The sequence below is a fragment of the Phlebotomus papatasi genome, chromosome 1, assembly GCF_024763615.1.
Source record: "Phlebotomus papatasi isolate M1 chromosome 1, Ppap_2.1, whole genome shotgun sequence".
Lineage (NCBI taxonomy): Eukaryota > Metazoa > Arthropoda > Insecta > Diptera > Psychodidae > Phlebotomus > Phlebotomus papatasi.
This window is the reverse complement of record NC_077222.1, coordinates 102,534,349-102,553,249: the sequence shown is the minus strand read 5'-3', so window position 1 is coordinate 102,553,249 and position 18,901 is coordinate 102,534,349. Positions and strand designations below refer to the sequence as shown.

The 18,901-nt window shown below is 34.6% G+C and overlaps 2 protein-coding genes and 1 pseudogene across 2 annotated transcripts in view; 1 reads left to right on the top strand and 2 right to left on the bottom strand.

The window, feature by feature from the left end:
• Positions 1–4,456: 4,456 nt before the first annotated feature.
• Positions 4,457–18,901, bottom strand: part of LOC129810190 (uncharacterized) — an 18,064-nt gene continuing 3,619 nt past the window's right edge. Inside the window, exons 4-7 of the mRNA XM_055860515.1 lie at positions 10,741–10,927; positions 10,509–10,668; positions 10,204–10,430; positions 4,457–5,641 (exon numbers count right to left, since the gene is read on the bottom strand). Coding sequence (XP_055716490.1) covers positions 5,383–5,641; positions 10,204–10,430; positions 10,509–10,668; positions 10,741–10,927 — 833 coding nt within the window. The 3' untranslated portion in view covers positions 4,457–5,382. The remainder of the gene's footprint in view (positions 5,642–10,203; positions 10,431–10,508; positions 10,669–10,740; positions 10,928–18,901) is intronic.
• Positions 6,690–7,387, top strand: LOC129809622 (60S ribosomal protein L36-like; annotated as a pseudogene).
• On the bottom strand, positions 17,400–18,730 carry LOC129810198 (uncharacterized). The gene is made up of 2 exons (XM_055860522.1): positions 18,086–18,730; positions 17,400–17,994 (listed from the first exon to the last, which is right to left on the bottom strand). The coding sequence occupies exons 1-2, from the start codon at positions 18,698–18,700 to the stop codon at positions 17,884–17,886; spliced, it is 726 nt and encodes a 241-aa protein (XP_055716497.1). The 5' UTR covers positions 18,701–18,730; the 3' UTR covers positions 17,400–17,883.

The following is an 18,901-nucleotide window of genomic DNA, read 5'->3' as shown; positions in this document are numbered from 1 at the left end:
GAATTGCTCATAATTTTGGACAAGGTGCTTATAAGCATCAATGTTCTAAGTTTAAAGTACGGTATTTCCAATACTAAATGAATTTTTGTTACTCTCTTTTCAGAAGGGTTCTTCAGAAACTTGGAAATCTGTTTATCATCTTTGTTTTTACTAAAATTTGTCTTAATATGTTTAAAAATGAATTTATATGTACAGGTAAATTTGACTCTAATTTTGGATAGCTTGCTTGTAATTTTGGACACTTTTTTGATCTCTCGATACATAATACATTTGTTTGACCTCTCGATACATTTGATGAATACATAATTCATTAAATGTTGGAAGAAAATGCCATAACTTTAATCAATAAATTTTTATTGTCTAATTTTTTCCTCAAAATGTCCAAAATTAGAAGCAGTCCAAAATTATGAGCACTTCCCCTACTTCTTGTTTGAATTTCGAAATTACTCTACACAGAATAAAATGTTTCATGTTGTTCATGTTGTTCATATGTTCATGTAAATGTTTGTGAATTTCCACATGGAAGTTACGAAATGCTCGAAAAACTTGCGAAACAAGTTTGTAAAAGTTTGAAACTTTTACAAACTTTGTTTCTAACATAATCACTTGACAAAGATTTTTTCTTTTACAAATTTTTGTTCGCACATATTTGTTTTCTGACAAAAATTTACAAACAAATGACGAAATTTTACGGAAATTTTTTTGTGCTTTTAAAAACATTTACGAACCAATATTTGTGATAATAATAATAATGCTGGCACAATATTCCATGAAGGAACAAGGCCTTCCCGCAAGGGGATTTTTAGACATGCATTATTATTTTTTCTTGTACGGGATGAGGTTGTCAGTCCCATGCCCGTGGAATCAAGTGCAGTGAAGCTCACTGGATATAATCCGAACACCTTTAACGTTACACTCAGAAAAAGGCAGTTCTAACTTTGTATGGGATTTGCAAAAATACAGCTCTTGTCTGTAAGAATATTTTAAGAGCCGAATCAACCTAAACATGTCGTGCTTTAAATCAAGAGCTGTTTTCTAAAACAGATTAACTAAGAGCTGCCGTGTCTTGAGGGAGAGAGAGAGAGAGTACCGTCTCTCTAGAAAATTTTCAGTGACTTTCCAGTGCTGTCAAATGGCAGACAAAATAATTCACAGTGCAATTAATTCGCAAAGTTGTGATTGTTTTCGCGTGTTTTTTCAATGAAATTATAGTGAAAATTGTGGGGAGATGCCTCTACAATTAGTGAAGTGTCTTGTGGTTCAAAAAAATGCAGTGCCGACAAGGATTATGTGAAAATTAGGTGAAATATGCCTAAAAGAAAATAGAAACAAATTTTTCTGAAAAATAAAACATTCTGGCTCACAAGCTAGCTCGAGTATCTGGAGTGTTGTGCAACAGTGATTTTTTAGTTTGAAAACTTATAATAGTGAAATATTTAAAAAATATTTCTGAGGTGGTTCCTGTATAAAAAAATTGTAAACATGTCGGACGTCTCACTCGGCGATGGTCGGACGGTAAAATATTTTCCCAAATGTGAGTCTTCAATCACACAAAAATTGATAAATTTCTGTCAGAATTTAGAAGAAAATTATGGAATGTCACAAATTATGGATTCTAAAGTGTATACGGTGATTGTTCATTAAAAAAAACTGTAATTAAATTGTGTTTTTTAATTGTGAGTCTACGTCAATTTTGTTGCGACACAGCAGAGAAAATTTGATACTAGTATCAAAGCTCATTATGCTTTGCTTTAAGACGCGCTCAGTACTTAAAGTACGCTCAGAGTTTATTTTTGACATTTTTGTAAATTTAAAGACTGTGAGTTCTTGAGCCAAAGCATAATTCTCAAATACACGCTTTGTTTCAAGTAAAATAGTCTTTAACCCAAGAAATAAAAGCCCGTTCTTGTTTCAAGAGCTAATTTAAGAGCCGTTTCCACAGAGCTCTTTTCTGAGTGTAGAAAAATTCCAGGTGACCTAAACGGGATTCGAACCCGGGACACTTGCATCACAGAGCGAGTGCCCTACCACTTGACCCATAGAGTGCCTAATATTTGTAAAAGGGAACAAAAAAATGTATGCTAAGCCAACATAGTCAAAATTGAGACATTTTTACATTCGAGAAACTTTCGAAATTCGAACAGAAAGAGGTGCAGTCACCTCGCGGACGAAACGAGAGGTAAAAATATTTTGTGTTTGGTTTTCGAAATCGATTTTTGTATTTTTTTTTTCTTTTAATTAAACTCCAGCTGTGAATGGTAAAATTCAATTTTGTCTATCACAGATTATTTTGAATAGAATGTTTTCAAATTTAATTAATTGATTAATTATATGCAAGGGAAACTTCATTTGCTGGATAATTTTATAACAGGAGTAAATTCCGCAAAATTGAGAGAACTGTTGTAGAATGACAACTACGTACTATTTAAAATAGAATTGAAAGCTTTTAAATAATTTAATTATAGGAGCAACAGGCATTAGTTAAATCTTGTGGTTTCCACAAAAGTCGTTTTGTATTATGTTAAATTTGTTTATGACAGAATTTTCTGCAAATGCTGGAAAAATTTCTTGTATCCTATATAGTTTTATGAAAATTGGCGAAACTATATATCAAACTGCTCTAAATGGAAAATGAGGATAAATGTTAACAATTTAGGCCAATATTTTAAATAAAAAGTGCTTTCATTGTGTCATTTGCACAACAACTTGTTTGCTTTTCTTAATTTAATATTCTAATAATACTGAAAAATTAAAGTGAAAACATAGCACCGAATATAATAAAAAAGGAAGATAATTCATAAACGTGCAAAAGTTAATTTTGTCTGTCTCTTTCAATTAATTGCTACAATATTATTTAACTATTTTTTTGAAAATTGTGTGGACTTCACGGTCATTAAGTACTCATCAAGTAGTGATGTGTCCATTTTTTTCAACTTACGATCTGTAGGGGTATTCTGTAAAAGTATGACAATGTTAAATGACAAATTTAAATATTTTTATGTGATAAATTCGAAAATATTAATCGAAAGTCAGATTCATATAAGTTACTAAAGGCCATTCGATGCTCACAGGCCTTTAGTGTTTATCCTTTTCTAGAATTTAACATGACATTCGTCATATGACATTGTCATAGCATTACAGAATTCTCCTACTAGACTTTGTATAAATCTTGGAAAACTTTTTTTTCTGGAGTCACTGTTCACTGTTAAGCCGGCGGCATTCAGGTTTCTTAGTAAGATAAAAGGTTCTGACATTATAAATATGTTGATTTTATCATAAGGGCAACGTATTTATGAAATAAAAGGTTATTCAAGCAAATTTTTAAATTACGTGTTACCTTTAAATCAAAGGTGAGCAAGAATCGTTTGAAGCCGGATAAAAGTCAAATGAAATTTGTACGTCAAAATGGTCAAAACGCTACCTGCATAAACTTATTTTGACGTTCATTCGGTATTAAACGATTCTTGCACATCTCTGCTTTAAAATTTTCATAGACAACTCGGCAATATGAAGAATAAATCTATTCGAGAATTTTTTAGTCACGTTTTCTAAATTAATCAATATTATTTTTTTAATGTTTTTGCCCAAAATTTCTTAAAAACGTTTCAATTATTAACAATTTTGTAAGAGTTTAAACATTTTGGAAAGGTTTTGGAATTATCTATAACTTTTTTTAAGATTGAAAGTTAGTAGCATAACCGCAAGAGGCGCTGTCTTGTTCAATAATTCACGTATTAAGTCTACAAAAATAATAAATCTTGCCTCTTTCAAAACACGTAAGAAATTTATAAGGAAATTTAATACGATTTTTTTTACAATGTAATTTATTTAAGATTTCTGTGTAATTTACATTTCAACGCTATTTCTAACAGTTTCAGCCTAAGCTGTTCTCTATCTTATTTTTAATTGTTCTATAAACGTGTATTTGTGTATATTTAGGGAGTATTTATAATATGTTTTCATATCCATTTTATTTGTTAAAATTTCTTAAAATAACTTAACCTAAGTCCCCCCTAACCCCGCCAATGTATGTTTTTTATGTCACTGATTTTGTTCTAAAATTTGAAAAGGAGATTTGTATGTTTTGCATCTGTTTGAGTTTAATGAATCTGATTTTGTGTTGTAAATTCTTTTAATATTTTTGTTGCAAGAAATTTTAGTTCTGTCGTAAAAATTTTCTGTGAGGCTTTTTGCACATTCTAGTATTGTAGGAGTATTTGCTAGTTCGTGTAATTTTTTATTTGAAATTATTTTTTTTTAGTGTCGGTATTGTATTTTTCATTTATTGCCAGTCTAAGGCATCTATTTTGGATTGTTTGAATTTTTTAAATATTTGTGTTTGATGTGTTGTTCCAAACTTGAATGCCATATAATAGTATTGGCTTTATAAATGTTTTATAAATATTAACTTTCAAATTTTCTTTTAATTTGTTATTTATTTTTATAAATGGATATATTTTTTTGATGCTAAATTTAGATTTTTTAATTATGTTACTTATGTGATTATTGTTTAATTTTTTGTCTATTGTAAGTCCTAGATATTTTATTTCGTTTGTTGTTTTGATTTCTGTATTTTCAAATTTTATTGGCGGTGGAACGTTAAATTTTCTTGTATTTGTAAACTTTATTAAGTGAGTTTTGTTTGGATTGATTAATACGAAAATTAATTAATAAAAAAGAAACTTAATTATTTACTGACATCCAAAAATTCGCTACCAAATGTCCCGGCTGTCCCCTACAGCTGTCTGAACAGGAAGGGTGGAAATTTAGAGTGTAGATTAGACTTATCTCAGTGACTTTTTATCGTTTCTACGTTTTTGAGGGGCGTGCTAACATTATATACAACTACATAGTCAGACTTGTAATCCAAATAATAGCTCGGAAGAGGAAAAGGCTGTACCTTACAAAATTGCAAAGTGACATAGATGTGGCATAGATATAGAGGATTGGTGGGGGTGTATGGGCTAAAAAAGGGAAAAAGGAGATCACAGCGAAAGAGACCAAAAAGTATTAAAGTATATGTGGAAAAACATGAAACATTTCTAGAACGTTGTCACGTGCCACGTGCAAATTTATTTCACTGTCTTCAAGGAAATTATTTGAATGAGCTGAATTGGAACGTGTTCCCTCGGATGCCATTTCAACATTACACAGATGGATATGGAGGACACGATTAAAATGAATAATTCACCTCATACTTCACAATCAACATAGTCCATTTTCCTTCATAAAGGGGTTTAATCTGCAAACACAAATATTCATACCCAGGGATAGAATTCCTTCAGCACAAGCATCCTAATTCATTTTCTCTTATTAAATTAAGTGGTCAGTATGCCTTCCTATCATTTCCTCTCCATCTCACTTCAAATATAGGCACGTAATTTATTTAAATGTTACTCCAGTTAATTTCTGGAGATTGTAGATGTCACAGATGATAGATCGAAGTTCCCTATTGACAATTTCACCCCCAATCGATAGGTTTTTAGCCAACAACTCATCAACATTCTCATTGTCCATTGAATATTCCTGCATATCCGCCAATGGGTCAGCAACTGGGCAGTGCAACATTGGTATAAAGGATGCTGCTATGCTGTAGCCAAATGGCAGATATTTTGCATATTCCTTGAGAAAATTGCCATAACTGTAAGTAGAAAAAATGAAAAATTTTGTTTGAAAAACACTAGGGTTAAGCTGTATTGGGGTTATGGAGGTCATGATTTCTTGGCACAGAGGAGTAATATTCGAGAAGGCCTAAGAGATTATTTTTTTCGATTTCTTAGTAATTGGTTTTCTAGGCGGATATTTCATCCAGGTACGTAAATGCCCTTGAATTATTCTTTCAAGGTCAAAAGTAGGATAGTAAAAAAATCAAAATATATTACAAGGGGTTATATCTAACCCTATTAAGGCAAGAAAGGATTTGTTTGAAAGTGCTTTGATATCTCTGACAAGCCCGAATCAGTTAAAAATGGTTTTCTAAACCGGTAATTAACCGATAATTGCATTTTATCCTGAATTGAAAATTTATTATTGTGAGATCAAAATAATCGAGGACTTGGAAACCGGGCACAGTAGCACAACTGGTGGTAGTGGCCCGACCAGATTACTCTTGCTAAGGTTGTGTTGATGTACTTGTACCTCAGGATCAACTAACTGTCGGCTCAGAACGTTATGCGGACTTCTGACCTAAGGCTTAGTCTATGCAATTTTTGCCAAATTTTGAGGTGATCTGTAAAACTATTAAAAGGACGATCCTTTTTCCCATTCTTCTAAATATCTTTACTAATAATCATTAGAGAAATATTGCAAAACTACTTCCATAGCGTAACATCAATATTAGAGGTTCGGTAGTCTTGAACTCGGATACATTGATAGACTCAGGCCGAAAGATTTATCCCAGACTGTCATACATTTTACGGCTTAATGGATTACGATCGTCGATTATAAGTCCTTTGTATTTCCTTTCATTTACATAATTTTACTCCCAAATGTTACAATCTAAATATTCTCGAGGATCAGCCTGAGTCTATTTGGGTCCTTATGCTATGCTCTGATAAATACGGAATACTGGTTTTGCATACATTACCTAAAATACCGTTAATATTTTCTAAAATCGAAGAAATGAAATACGGAACATCATTTTTGCTGCAGTAAAATACTGTTGTAGATAAGACTTTTCGATCTTTCGAATGAGAGAAAGAGACCAGGTCCTGGACCAGCGACAATTGGAGGGTTTGGACTTTTATTCAAATTTAGTGATTTACCCTGTCCGGTTACCAAAATTGCAGGCCGAAATAGGTTTAAAATACAAACTCTCTGTGGGTCTCAACAGGGGATACAAAACCAGCAAAATCAGGAATTTGCGGTATACTGGAGGCAAGAAGGTGAAAGATTCCGCCCCGATTAGGCTAAAATGTGCTCAGACGAAACATAGGGGGAAGTGGGGCACCTTTGAAAGTGGGGCACCTTTGAAAGTGGGGCACCTTTGAAATTAGGATTTTTTCTCCCATGTTTAAGTGGAATTGAGCCATATCATAATCTAATTTAGATTCTCAATCTGTTTGTGCAACTAAATTATATCACGATAAGGCTCAATTTTATTTAAAAATGGGTGACATATCCCAATTTCAAAGGTACCCCACTTTCAAAGGTGCCCCACTTCCCTCTACTAAATTCTTGGGGTATATTATGCGTGAGGTTGTTGAACATGCTCCCTATGAGAGGCACTGTATGGAATTGCAAAAGATGTTTAATCCAGTTCAGGGATAAGCGTGCCCTGAAATTTCTGAAACGTCGCCTGGGCATTCACATATGTGGTAAGAAGAAGCGTAAGGGACTGTTTAATATCCTGACACAGAAGCGCAAGGCTCAGGCCCATGCTAAGTAGAACTTTTCCAAGAGGAAGGAATAAAGATTATTTATTTGATATAATATTTGGGTTTGTAAATGAAAGGAAAAACGGCCCCTTTCCCGCTTCTATAGGGAGATTTTGAGCTTGAGGCCGACATTCGGTCTGAAAGTCGGAGAGGCCTTATATTTTTCAGGCCAATGACGACGGAATTTCATATTTGCCGGTGATGGGTTCTCATCCTGTAGGTACTACGCCACATTTCTATCGACGAGGCGACGTTAATTGAGACTAGTGACCTCATTTACTATAGGCTCCAAGACATTAGGGCCCTTCATTCGGCAATGGTGGGGTTTTCATTGGGCATGTACTACGTTAACCGTGGCTTATGATTGAAAGTCCCAGACTTGCTAACTGCCAAACTAAGCGGGCATTTGATCATTTGACATTCTTTGATGTCACCTATCTATCCATGGAGAGGGTCCACATCATGGCATGACTACTGATGGTAACATCATGGCATGACTGCTTTCCTTATTCTAGCACGCATACGCGATTAAGGTTTGACACCCGTGAATTTTTCAACAATCGCTTATATAGAGAGACATACGTAATGAAGAGACGTACGAGAGAGAGAGGATTAGTTACTGACTAGACTCGAACTAGTAAGTTCGAGTCTCGAACTAGGACGTGCGCGGGTGCAAACCTGTGGGATGATCTGGTTGAAAGAGAGGAAAGTGTGGTAGGGTTACATCTCGTCCGTGACACTTTTTCTATGAGCTCACAGATCCTAGTAATTCCTTTCGTACGTGGGTATTATTCTGGTGGAAAGTATGATAACACGATGAGAGGTCGATAAATTTGATAAGAGAGATTCGATGGAGGCATATACAGGACGACTTAGTCTCAGGAATAAAGTTGCGCCTTAGACGAGCGAAGCCATCCCAGAGCAGGCATCAGAGGGGGCAACAGCCTCGACCCTATTTCTACGTCGCAGGAATAGGGGCATAAGCTTCGTACACTTCCGGAGAAAAGGGGCAATAGTCTCGACGTTCCCTTTAGAAGAATGCATGATAAAAGAGCCAGTCTCTTAACCAGGCAAAAGAACTAAGAACTTCGACATTCCCTCTGGTAGCAAACCGCTTAGAGGGGTTTACCGATAATAATTTCTGCTCCCCAAGGCCTTAAATAATTTCTATAGTTTGGTATTATTTAATGTTCTACCACTGAGACCCCTTTTATCAGACTGGTCTCCTTACTCGTTGTGTAGAATTTTGAGATCTTTAGGAATTGGTTATATTCCCTCCGGAACCGCTGCACCCAGGCGAGTTATTTAGGTCCAATTTGCACACCCCATTTTTCTGTTCTATCTTAACGATCTGAACTATAAACTCATTTTTGCGCAAACCTATCTTATTTTAAGCGGTTCATTATAATGAATGCATTGGTATTGCTTTTTCATTCATTCACTGGACGAATTCGAGACTAATACGATAGTTGAAAAATCTTCAACTGACTAGGCTCGAACCCAAGAACTCAAAATTATAGAGACACTACTCTATGCACTGATCCACTAAAGGCCACACTTTGGGAGGTAAATAGGAGGTAATGGACGAGATCCTTAACGATTGCGGGACGTAGGTCTACATCAATGAGACGTAGGTCTACCTAAGTAAGTAATGCCTTAGATAGACTTGAAGATTAAGCCGAGAGTCGGCTTAATGTAAAACTGATGGGGTGTAGCCTAATCGTTATTTTGATGAAAATTACTTTAAGTTGTCTCTCAGCTTAAGCCATAGGTGTGTCCAGCACATAAGTAGTAAATAGGTTTGCCACTCGCGTTTTAGGGTGGAGTCTACACTTATGGATGTTACACACTTATGGATAGCGTGCAAAAAACCTAAGTTCTTACGTAAAACAAATTTTGAAAAGTTATAAAATTATTAGTTTATGATGTAATTGACAATTTTTTTGATTTTTCGAAATCTGTTTAATGTAATAACTTAAGATTTTTGCGTTGTCCATAAGTGTGTATAACATCCATAAGTGTAGACTCCACCCTACTACGTATCTGATCGCCAATGAGCTAATCATAGAAACTGATCGCCTCGTTCAGGTAATCATGGAGACTGATCGGTGCGCATAAGCCGATCTGAACGACTAATTGTCGCCGATTGGCCGATTCGTCACGTACGATTCCTTTTTAACTGTACTTGTTATCCTTCTAGTATTTTTACTGTTAAATGTATGCTTGTTACCACCCTAGAAACTAAGCAAATAGAATGATAAATATCGACTTTCAGTCTTCAGTGATCCATCAAATAGTCGACATTTCGCGTTTGTTTTTGACAAATTTGTCTGGAAATCCCATAACATTTGCATATGCCTTAAGAGATACAAGTGTTGTTTTTTTTTTTAATAAATATGGATAAAGCATGATATATAAAAGTGAGAAAAGTTCACTGATTCATAAAATTGCAATAGCTACCCATTCTTAAGTGATGGCAGCTAAAATGACTCCAAGAGAACTCGGATGGTGTGTAGTTTAGATGCAGAGTAGAGATTGCATCTTTAGAAAATGTTATTGAGGGATTCATGGTGTCTGTTGCCACAGAAATGAATTTATGTACATTATATCACATAATCTCACATGAGAAGACACAACAATCCACATACATTATTTTTTTTTCTTTTAAAAAATTCCACCCAAGGCTCTTATGGTATTTGAATAGCAGGATGTTCGGGATGGGACGAGTAAAAGTTACTGAAGCTAAAGCAACGCAAACATTTATCACTTTGGTATGTTCTTTCGCTTTTTTTTTCGCCATTGCAAAAATTTTCTTAATGCGACAAACCTGTAATGGCTTGGTAATTCATCTTCATTTTTGTTCCATTTTTCACAGAGTGCTTTCACTAATTCAGTGTGATAAGACCGGAAGATGTCATCAAAATGGGGTTTTCGCACATCCACTCCTGTAGAATTGGCTATAAATGTGGCTAAATCAACCATCGGTGATGAATATCTCAGTGTTTGGAAGTCAAACATCATGGCAATGATGCTGGAAGTGCCATCAGCTTCGGTCTGGGAAAAGAAACGCGGGGGAAAAAAACAATGATTTCTTGTTTATCTTTAGCTTAATACAAAAATAATATCCGTTACTGTCTCCTTGAAGGCGATATTATTGCTCAAGTAGTCTCCATGGCACAAAACACTCAACGGTTCTGAGGGTTCATTTAAAATACGCTGCACCTTCATGGGATTCTCCAAATACTTCTCGAAATCCATCAGAAACACTTCAGGAATCTCGCTGCGTGTCTCACTGGAATACAATGTTAATTCTATTCATTATCACCAAAGCAATTCACCAAGAAACCAAAATAATTGGCATTACTCAGACTCCCTAATGGAATTAGTCCCTCTCCTTATTGATTTTGTCATCATTCTGTCCCAAACATCATTTCCGCTTGTGTCTGCGTTGAAGCTTGTTAATTTGAGCTGTTTACGAATTTTGCTGAATAATTCAGGATTTGTCTCCTTAATACCGTATGAATAACCATGAAATCGACCAAGCAGTTTCACTGAGAAAATAGATCAGGATGTCAATTGTTTAACTAGTGTCAATCCATTAACACATAGTATTGAAGCTCATCGGTATGGTCTGAATTGGATGAACTTTCCACCACACTTCCTTTAAGCTATTGTCAATCTAACTTGTAATTTTTGAATTTTTAGATCTTTAAGAGTGGCCTAAGCAAGGCTAGGGCAAGGCTTTCAAGCTTCACACACATCATATTTTTCCCATATTCCTTAAATTAATCGGACCCAATTTCTAAATATTTCGATAACCAATCTTAAGTCACATATTTCCTGAAGAAATAGGTAAGATGCATTAAAGAAATAAAGAAAAATATGAAGTGTTCTAATCCAGAATGTGTATGAAGCCTCAAAGCTGTCTCCTACTCATTCATTTTTAATTGTTACAGATAATATTAGATGAGATCATATATTCTGTCAGTAGAAGAGGTAAAAAGTTTGGAGTGGTATATCTCAGCTCCTGATGAACATAATTGGATGAGTGAACTATTGTTGGAAAGCTTGGTTCATTAGCTTTCAGAATCTGGTATATGTAGTCTGCTATGAGTAAATCATGGTCATCCAGAACCATTTATGTCGAAGAAGACACTTTTTGCAACGTCTTTTTTGACCATTCACTGCTGGGACCAGGAGTGACCCATAATTCTCGCACTTGGACTGTTCGTTAGAGGAACTCAAAGGGTATAATTTGTGGAAGAAACTTTTTTTTTGGACATCTTACTTTTTTTTATTCATCGACTTTTGCAAGAATTTTAACATTTTATACGCATAGAAAAAAATGACAGAAATCCTTCTATCTCATTTTCTGGACAAACTAATGAAGATATCGACTTGGAATGTTCTAAGTACTCCCCCATAAGTTGATCCAAGGAATCCAAATATCATATCAATTTCATCCCCACGTCTATCCTTCCCCTCCAGAAACCACTCTTTTAGGATTTTTGTAATTTTTTCCTTGCGTGTAAAATGTTAAAATTCTTGCAAAAGTCGATGAATAAAAAAAAGTAAGATGTCCAAAAAAAAAGTTTCTTCTACAAATTATACCCTTTGAGTTCCTCTAACGAACAGTCCAAGTGCGAGAAAAGTGGGTCACTCCTGGTCCCAGAAGTAGATGGCCAAAAAAGACGTTGCAAAAAGTGTCTTCTTCGACATAAATGGTTCTGGATGACCATGGGTTATCCATAGCAGATTAAGTATACCAGATTCTGAAAGCTAATGAACCAAGCTTTCCAACAATAGTTCACTCATCCAATTATGTTCATCAGGAGCTGAGATATACCACTCCAAACTTTTTACCTCTTCTACTGACAGAATATATGATCTCATCTAATATATTCTTTGACATCTACAGTTGTTGTTTTTAAAAACGTTGTTTCTTCGAAATATTTCAAAAAACCGAAAAAGAAGTCGAATTAACGACTGCAACTAGGAAAGCCTACACTGAGTGAGAGAAATCCGAAAAAGTTAAAATAACATTCCGGAAATGTTAATTTTACCCTGCAGTATTGATCCGAAATCGGTGTAAATATTACCCTTTCCAGGTGTATTGGGGGTTAAAGTTACCCTTTTCATGTTGATTTTATCCTCAAAACGTGTAAAATTAACATTAAAAAATGTTGATATATTTTTACACCTAAAAAGTGTTAAAGTTATGAGGAAAAAAAGTTAATCGCACCCTCTTTTTTTCTCAGTGTAGTTACAGGTTATAGGAGGTAACTGTAAACTGTTCTACTTCTTCAATAACCTCTCCTGCAACGGGTTAAAGGAAAGGTTATTGTCACTTAAACCGAAACTCCTTGTTCCAATTATCCCACAAAACGCACGACTTTCTATTAATTCAAAACACTATTCCCAAAAGACATAAAAGAAATTGAACTATATGAACTAATATAAAAGTCCTGGGGAACGTTGTACGACCGTCTAAAAATCTTTGGAATCTAAGCCTTGCCTATGATCGAAACAATGCTGTAATTTGACATTATACAATGTTTCATAAAATCTCGAAAATAGCAATATTTCGAAATATTTTGTAAAACTTGTCCCAGTCAAAATTCCAAAAATCAAAATCCCGAATGGTAAAAACTCGAAAAGCCCATAATTCCGAATAGGCCTAGGGGTAAATGGAGCACCTTTGAAAGTGGAACCCTTTGAAATTGGGATTTTTCACCTATTTAAAAAAAAATTGAGCCTTGTCGTGATATAAGTAGTATAGTTCTAGCAGCTATACAATAAGTGTGTGTAGTAGTATTGGTGAGTCACTCACACACATAAACCCAAGCTCTAGCGCCAGGTCGCGCAGACCTACAATCGATGACGTATACTAGTGTGTGTATCGGCACTAATACATAATCGCACTGCCCGCGCTCTCCACCTCATGATCCTAGCTCCCGAAATCCCTTTCCCCACTCCCAGATAATGTAAATAATTGCCGGTAAATGTATGATCATGGGTTAGTTAATTCAGAAAGTTACTTACCAATTTTTTTTTCGTTGGATTCTCTAATATCGTTTGAGTTATGACATATACCAGAATGCATTCTTACTCGGTATTAGGTTAATATCCATTTCCAACACATATTTAGTTCGCGCAGAGGTACAATCAGTATACACTAACACATCATAAGATTGGGAAGAGTTGCAAATAATTTGGGAGTATGGGTTTTCTACTTTTGTTTTTATATTTTCCAGAAGATTCTATGCATATGATCGCTGACGTAATGAACTAAGTCAATGGCATTGTTTTTTTTTTTTTACTCTTATATCCTCAAAGAAAATAGTCCACAATAGAAAAATGTTGAGTCTTGCAAAAAAACTCACACCAGACATTTCTACTCATCGTGTGCGCAAAGGTTTCAATTACACTTTTAACACTAAATGGTCAATCAAGAAAATGCATCACCCCCAATATTAATTTTATATGAAGTTGATACAACTTGCAAATTATATTTGAGATTTCAAGTGTTAATATTCGTTACAGAAAATATATTTTCAAATTCATACAATCAGATTAGAGGAAGCAATTTACTTCAATGAAAAATTGTAGAAATGACTTTTGTTGTTATATTTCTATATATAGAGAATCAAGAATGGATAAAATGGGAAAAATTTGAGCTAATATTATTTTGCACATAACAGAATATTTGAAAATGATGGATCTTTTGAATACTATTTTTAATAGAGAACAAATGAACAAGAGTGAATAGATATTTTAAGTTTTTTTCAGCATAATTTTATTCTACATCTCTCAGTAATATTACAAATTTTATTTTTTTCGATAATATTATAAGGTTGTATACATAAGTGCTTATATTTTACTTAAATTTTTTTTAGGATATATTAAATAATTAGTTTTCAGAATACATGGTAACTTAAGTACAGAATAAAAACAAAATTATAAAAAAATCTTAATATCCAAAAGGTAGAGTATTAAATTCTTCCACACATCTTCTTTTAGTTAATGTAAACTGTACCTTTTTGTGGGCTGAAGCTGAGAAAATTTTAAATTTCTTTTGTCTAGAGATTCTGTTTTTGTATTTAATGTTCAATGTCTCAATATCCCCAAAGACGATTGATCTCATGGCATTGAAATCGAGATGCCTTTCTACCTCATGGTTCATACTTATCCCCTTTGCTACAATTTTGTATGAGTATGAATTCGTAGACGAGGAAAAGATTTTTAATCCATAGGTCTTTGGACCGCAGCTGACATATTCATCGATGTAAGCTCCCGTACCATATTCTGCTAACTCATCGGTCAGCTCCCCCAAAAACTTTCCGCAGCTTAAGGGGTTCTCTTCGCCAGCGGGGACCATAAAGATCATTGAATCTGTATCGCAATAGAGAAGATTTTCTCCTAATTTAGAAAGAACTGAGTACAGTTTGATACGGGCGTTCGTAGTAGTACATATGCCTACACCAAGGTTCACATATTTTGATGCGGACTCAGCGTCAGCAATATACTTCCACGAAACAAAAATCTGGTTTTCCCCAACGGGATATAAATCCATTAATTGAATATCTTCGGATCCAATTAATGCATTTATCTCCTCAGGAGAGTTGCAAATGCTAGTCTTTGTGAAATTTTCACGCATGATGAATCTTCCCCAAAGACTATTTAATACCAGTTTGGTAAGCAATCGCAACCCTTTATTAACACAGATTTTTTCCTTATCCAATTGTATCCCTTCCTTTTCTAAATATTCCCGGATATATTCCTCTTTTGCTTCATCAGATTCTATTCCTGATGGCCATCCGCTTGATTCCTGTTTAATTTTGAGGAAATTATCCACAAAATCGGCAAAGAGACCCCTTTCGTTAGTGTCCCGATTGTACTGCACAGTCTGGTAGGACCAAACCTCGAAAGCTTTAATAACAGTGTAACCGTGACTGGCAGCCATTCGGATTTCATCTAACGACCAGAATCCGGTAAGGGATCTCTCATCGTCAGAGTGTGTGCAACGATCAGTATTTATCATTTCTGTACAAGATCTGCAGAGAGGAAATATTAAACGATTGTTACACCTGTAGGGTAGGCATGGCAAATACAAGTTTCTTGGAGGTAAAACTGTGCATTTAGCTACACCATCATAGTTTAATATTTCCTCTGGATTTTCAAAGACTTTGATGATACTGGGATGGCCTACAAAGTATTTAGAATATTTATTGGCCCAAGGGTACAGTGATGTAAAGTCATAGTAATAGATTTTGTCCCCTGGGCCACATTTTTGATATAATTTAAACACTTCTGTTCGGCCCCCATACACCGCACTTCTCAGATCAAATCCTGCATCAGTAATTTCATCATGGTTATTTAAAGAATCTTCCAATTCAGGTTCTGATTTGAGAAATCTTCGAAAATCGCATTCCCATACCGAAACCAAATTGTAGCCCATATCTTTTATACGTTGCAATCGAGTCAAAGTTGCCTCATAACGACTCTGTATCGTATCGGATGAATCTCCTGAACATACATAGTCTCTATTTAAGAAACATGTATGTCCATGGTAATAGCATCCTTCGAAACTATACACAGTGTTTGTGCTATCGTCAAATCCGTCGACAATGTAATGAGAATTTTTCAATTTTACTTCGTACCGAATATCTTTTCCTGTAGTCATCTTTTGATACACGAGCCATTTCAATCCGATTTTGCTTTGGAGATTTATAAAACTCGAACTGTAATTACTTTTTGGTGTAATCGAAAGAGTATTTGGAATTAAATAATTCTTTCTATAAACCTTCATCACAGAATCGGCTAAAGTAATCGCCTGTAAAAATGGATTGATACCGGTGGTATCCAAAAATGAATACATGAAATTCAAGCACCCGAGTTTAAGAATTTTGACGTCTTGATTGCAATAATGTATCAATTCTTTCCGATTATCAAAAGTTTTATCTTTATTCGATTCGTACCACGCAAGAAACTTTTCATACCGATTTGACGACATTGACTCGATTGCATACATTTCTTGTGGTGGATATCTTCCAATATAGTTCATATTAGCCGAAGTGTTGAATTTATATGGGTATTCACCCTTTTCACAATCACGGAGCCCGAAACTTGCACTAAATTTAGACAGTGCAAAAGGGATAAAACTCAGAGAATCTAGGAACACAATATCTCTGATCTTCACATATAAAATTTTACATCCTGTGAAGATGGGGCTAATATGTTCATCCCTTTTACACAATTCTTCAAGAATAAATTGTCCATCATAGCTCTTTGCATTATGAGCAATTATTGCTGAAGGGAAAGGCCTAAATTTAAGTGCATAATCTACAAATTTCTTGACACACGACCCGGAATCATCATTTTCAAAAATTTTGACCGATGGATTACAATTTGGACATTCAGAATTAGACTCTGCAGATTTTGCACATAAATGACAAACTTCATGTGCTACACACAAATTTGGAATATGATCAGAATATCCATTTCCCCTGTCTACAAGTTCGCACTCAAAATCATAGAAAATTAATGAAAATTCATTAGGGGCTTTCCTTTTTAGAGGTTGAATGAAACAGTAATGAGGACTTGTAACTTGTTTGTAACAAATATTACAAAGTGTTGTGAAACATTGGTGAGGTTCACAAGTCTTGTAAATTTTGTCACAATTCTTGCACATTTTGACTTCATTACATGTTCCATTTTCAATATGAAAATAGAGGCAGGATTCTCCAAGGAATCTGCGATTGCAATTTAAGCAATCAATCATTTCAGGGACATTGAGACATGGAGGATTATTGTTGCAAAACCTACATTTTTCGGGGCAAATGTGAGTTTTGTTGTACAGATGATCACAGTAATTACACTGAAACTTAAAATTAAAAAATCCCTTAAGATTCTTGATGCAAAAGAAATGCTTCACATTTTTAGTTTGATCCTCAAAGTAAAATAAATTAATTGTTTGATTTTGGTTCTCAGAAGTTTTCTTGGTAGATACTAGAATACTTTTGAAATTATGTAAATCATTGTAAATTACTACTCTATACAGATATGATACTTTTTTAACAAATTTATGTATAAGTTCTAAGTTATACGTTCCATCTGAAGAGATTTTCATACCGTGATCAAGGACAAATCTACGTGCATCAAGTTTTAAGGTACCCTTTGATCTCTTGTAGTTTAAAATTTTTGCATCAGCTTCAGACCCATCAAGTAAAAGGCACTTACCAATTATTAAAGATATTGGAAGGCAACTCTCTCCGATGTTGATATCGATGATACTCTTTTGTTTGAAATAGCCAATATCATCAATTCCCATTCCTGCAGGATTATGTTGTCTCCCTCGCCCCTCCATAGGGTGAAACAAGTATGCTCTCACTTGTAGGACCTCGGATGAGTGAAACAGTTCGGTACTCTGATGGACCTGAAGTACATAAACAGTTAATATTGTAATCATTGTACATATGAAAATTTCATCAGATTTTAATCATCTTTTTTATACACTTACCTTTTCCATATATTCGAGAATTATGTGAGAGGTGAGTGCATCCAGGGGTCTCATTCCTATATAAATGGCCTTTTCAGTGGGTTCTTCTGTTACGAATATCTATCAAAAAAAAACATTTGAGTGATTTAGATTCATATTTACGTTAACAAATAGATATCAGTATTGTCTGAATAACAAATATAATATTTACCTTAAGGATCACACGGTCAGCATTTGATTTGGAGTCCTTTCGAATTTCCTCAATGACAGCATCAAATCCGTTTTCCATCCATTTTTCAATTGATGTGTCTTTTGGTTTGTTCAAACGGAAATTGATAATAAGCTGTGTGATTTTGAAAAATTCACTATAATTTCGCGATTTGTTGAGAATTTTAACCATATTGGCCGAATCATCATGAATAACCAAATCATCTGATACATTTGATTGTCCTCCTACACCACTTTGTATATGCAATTGACCGTTTGATTGATCATCATCTTTATCTTCGGCATAAGCTTCCATTGGCACTTTTATATCATGATTTGCTGTGGCATCCTGATCAATTTTGCGCCTCTTGGGGGCAGGTTCACTACTATCATCGATAGCCTCTTCATTAGAAAGAATTTCATAAGCTTGTTCACTCAGAGCATCATCAGTAAAGTTCCTAATGCTCATTATGAATTTCTTTTTTTCACTTGGTGGTAATTTTACACCTTTCTTCACTAGTTCCTTTAATGTCTTTAGAATGTCGTTATATAGTTCACAATTTTGCTTGGAATGCAAGAGTTCGATTAACTCAGTCACAGATTTTCTTTGCAACATCATTTGAACAAAAGCATCAACAGCCAAATTGATTGCATTAGCTCCACGATCAGAGAATAAAATTTTTGATACACTTGAAAACTTATTAAATTCTTCGGAACTCATTTTCCTACTTTTTTGTTTGATTTATTTAACACTTGCAAAAGAAATGACCACTCGAGAAGACTGTCCAGAATACTTTGATCGATTTTCACCACAACATCA

Bases quoted from the DNA above. Each gene is read 5' to 3' on its own strand.
- LOC129810198 (XM_055860522.1), bottom strand. From the start codon at position 18,700: ATGATGTTGCAAAGAAAATCTGTGACTGAGTTAATCGAACTCTTGCAT. The intron at 17,995-18,085 runs GTAAATATTATA...TTTTTTTGATAG, and splicing joins CTGACCGTGTGATCCTTAAG to ATATTCGTAACAGAAGAACC.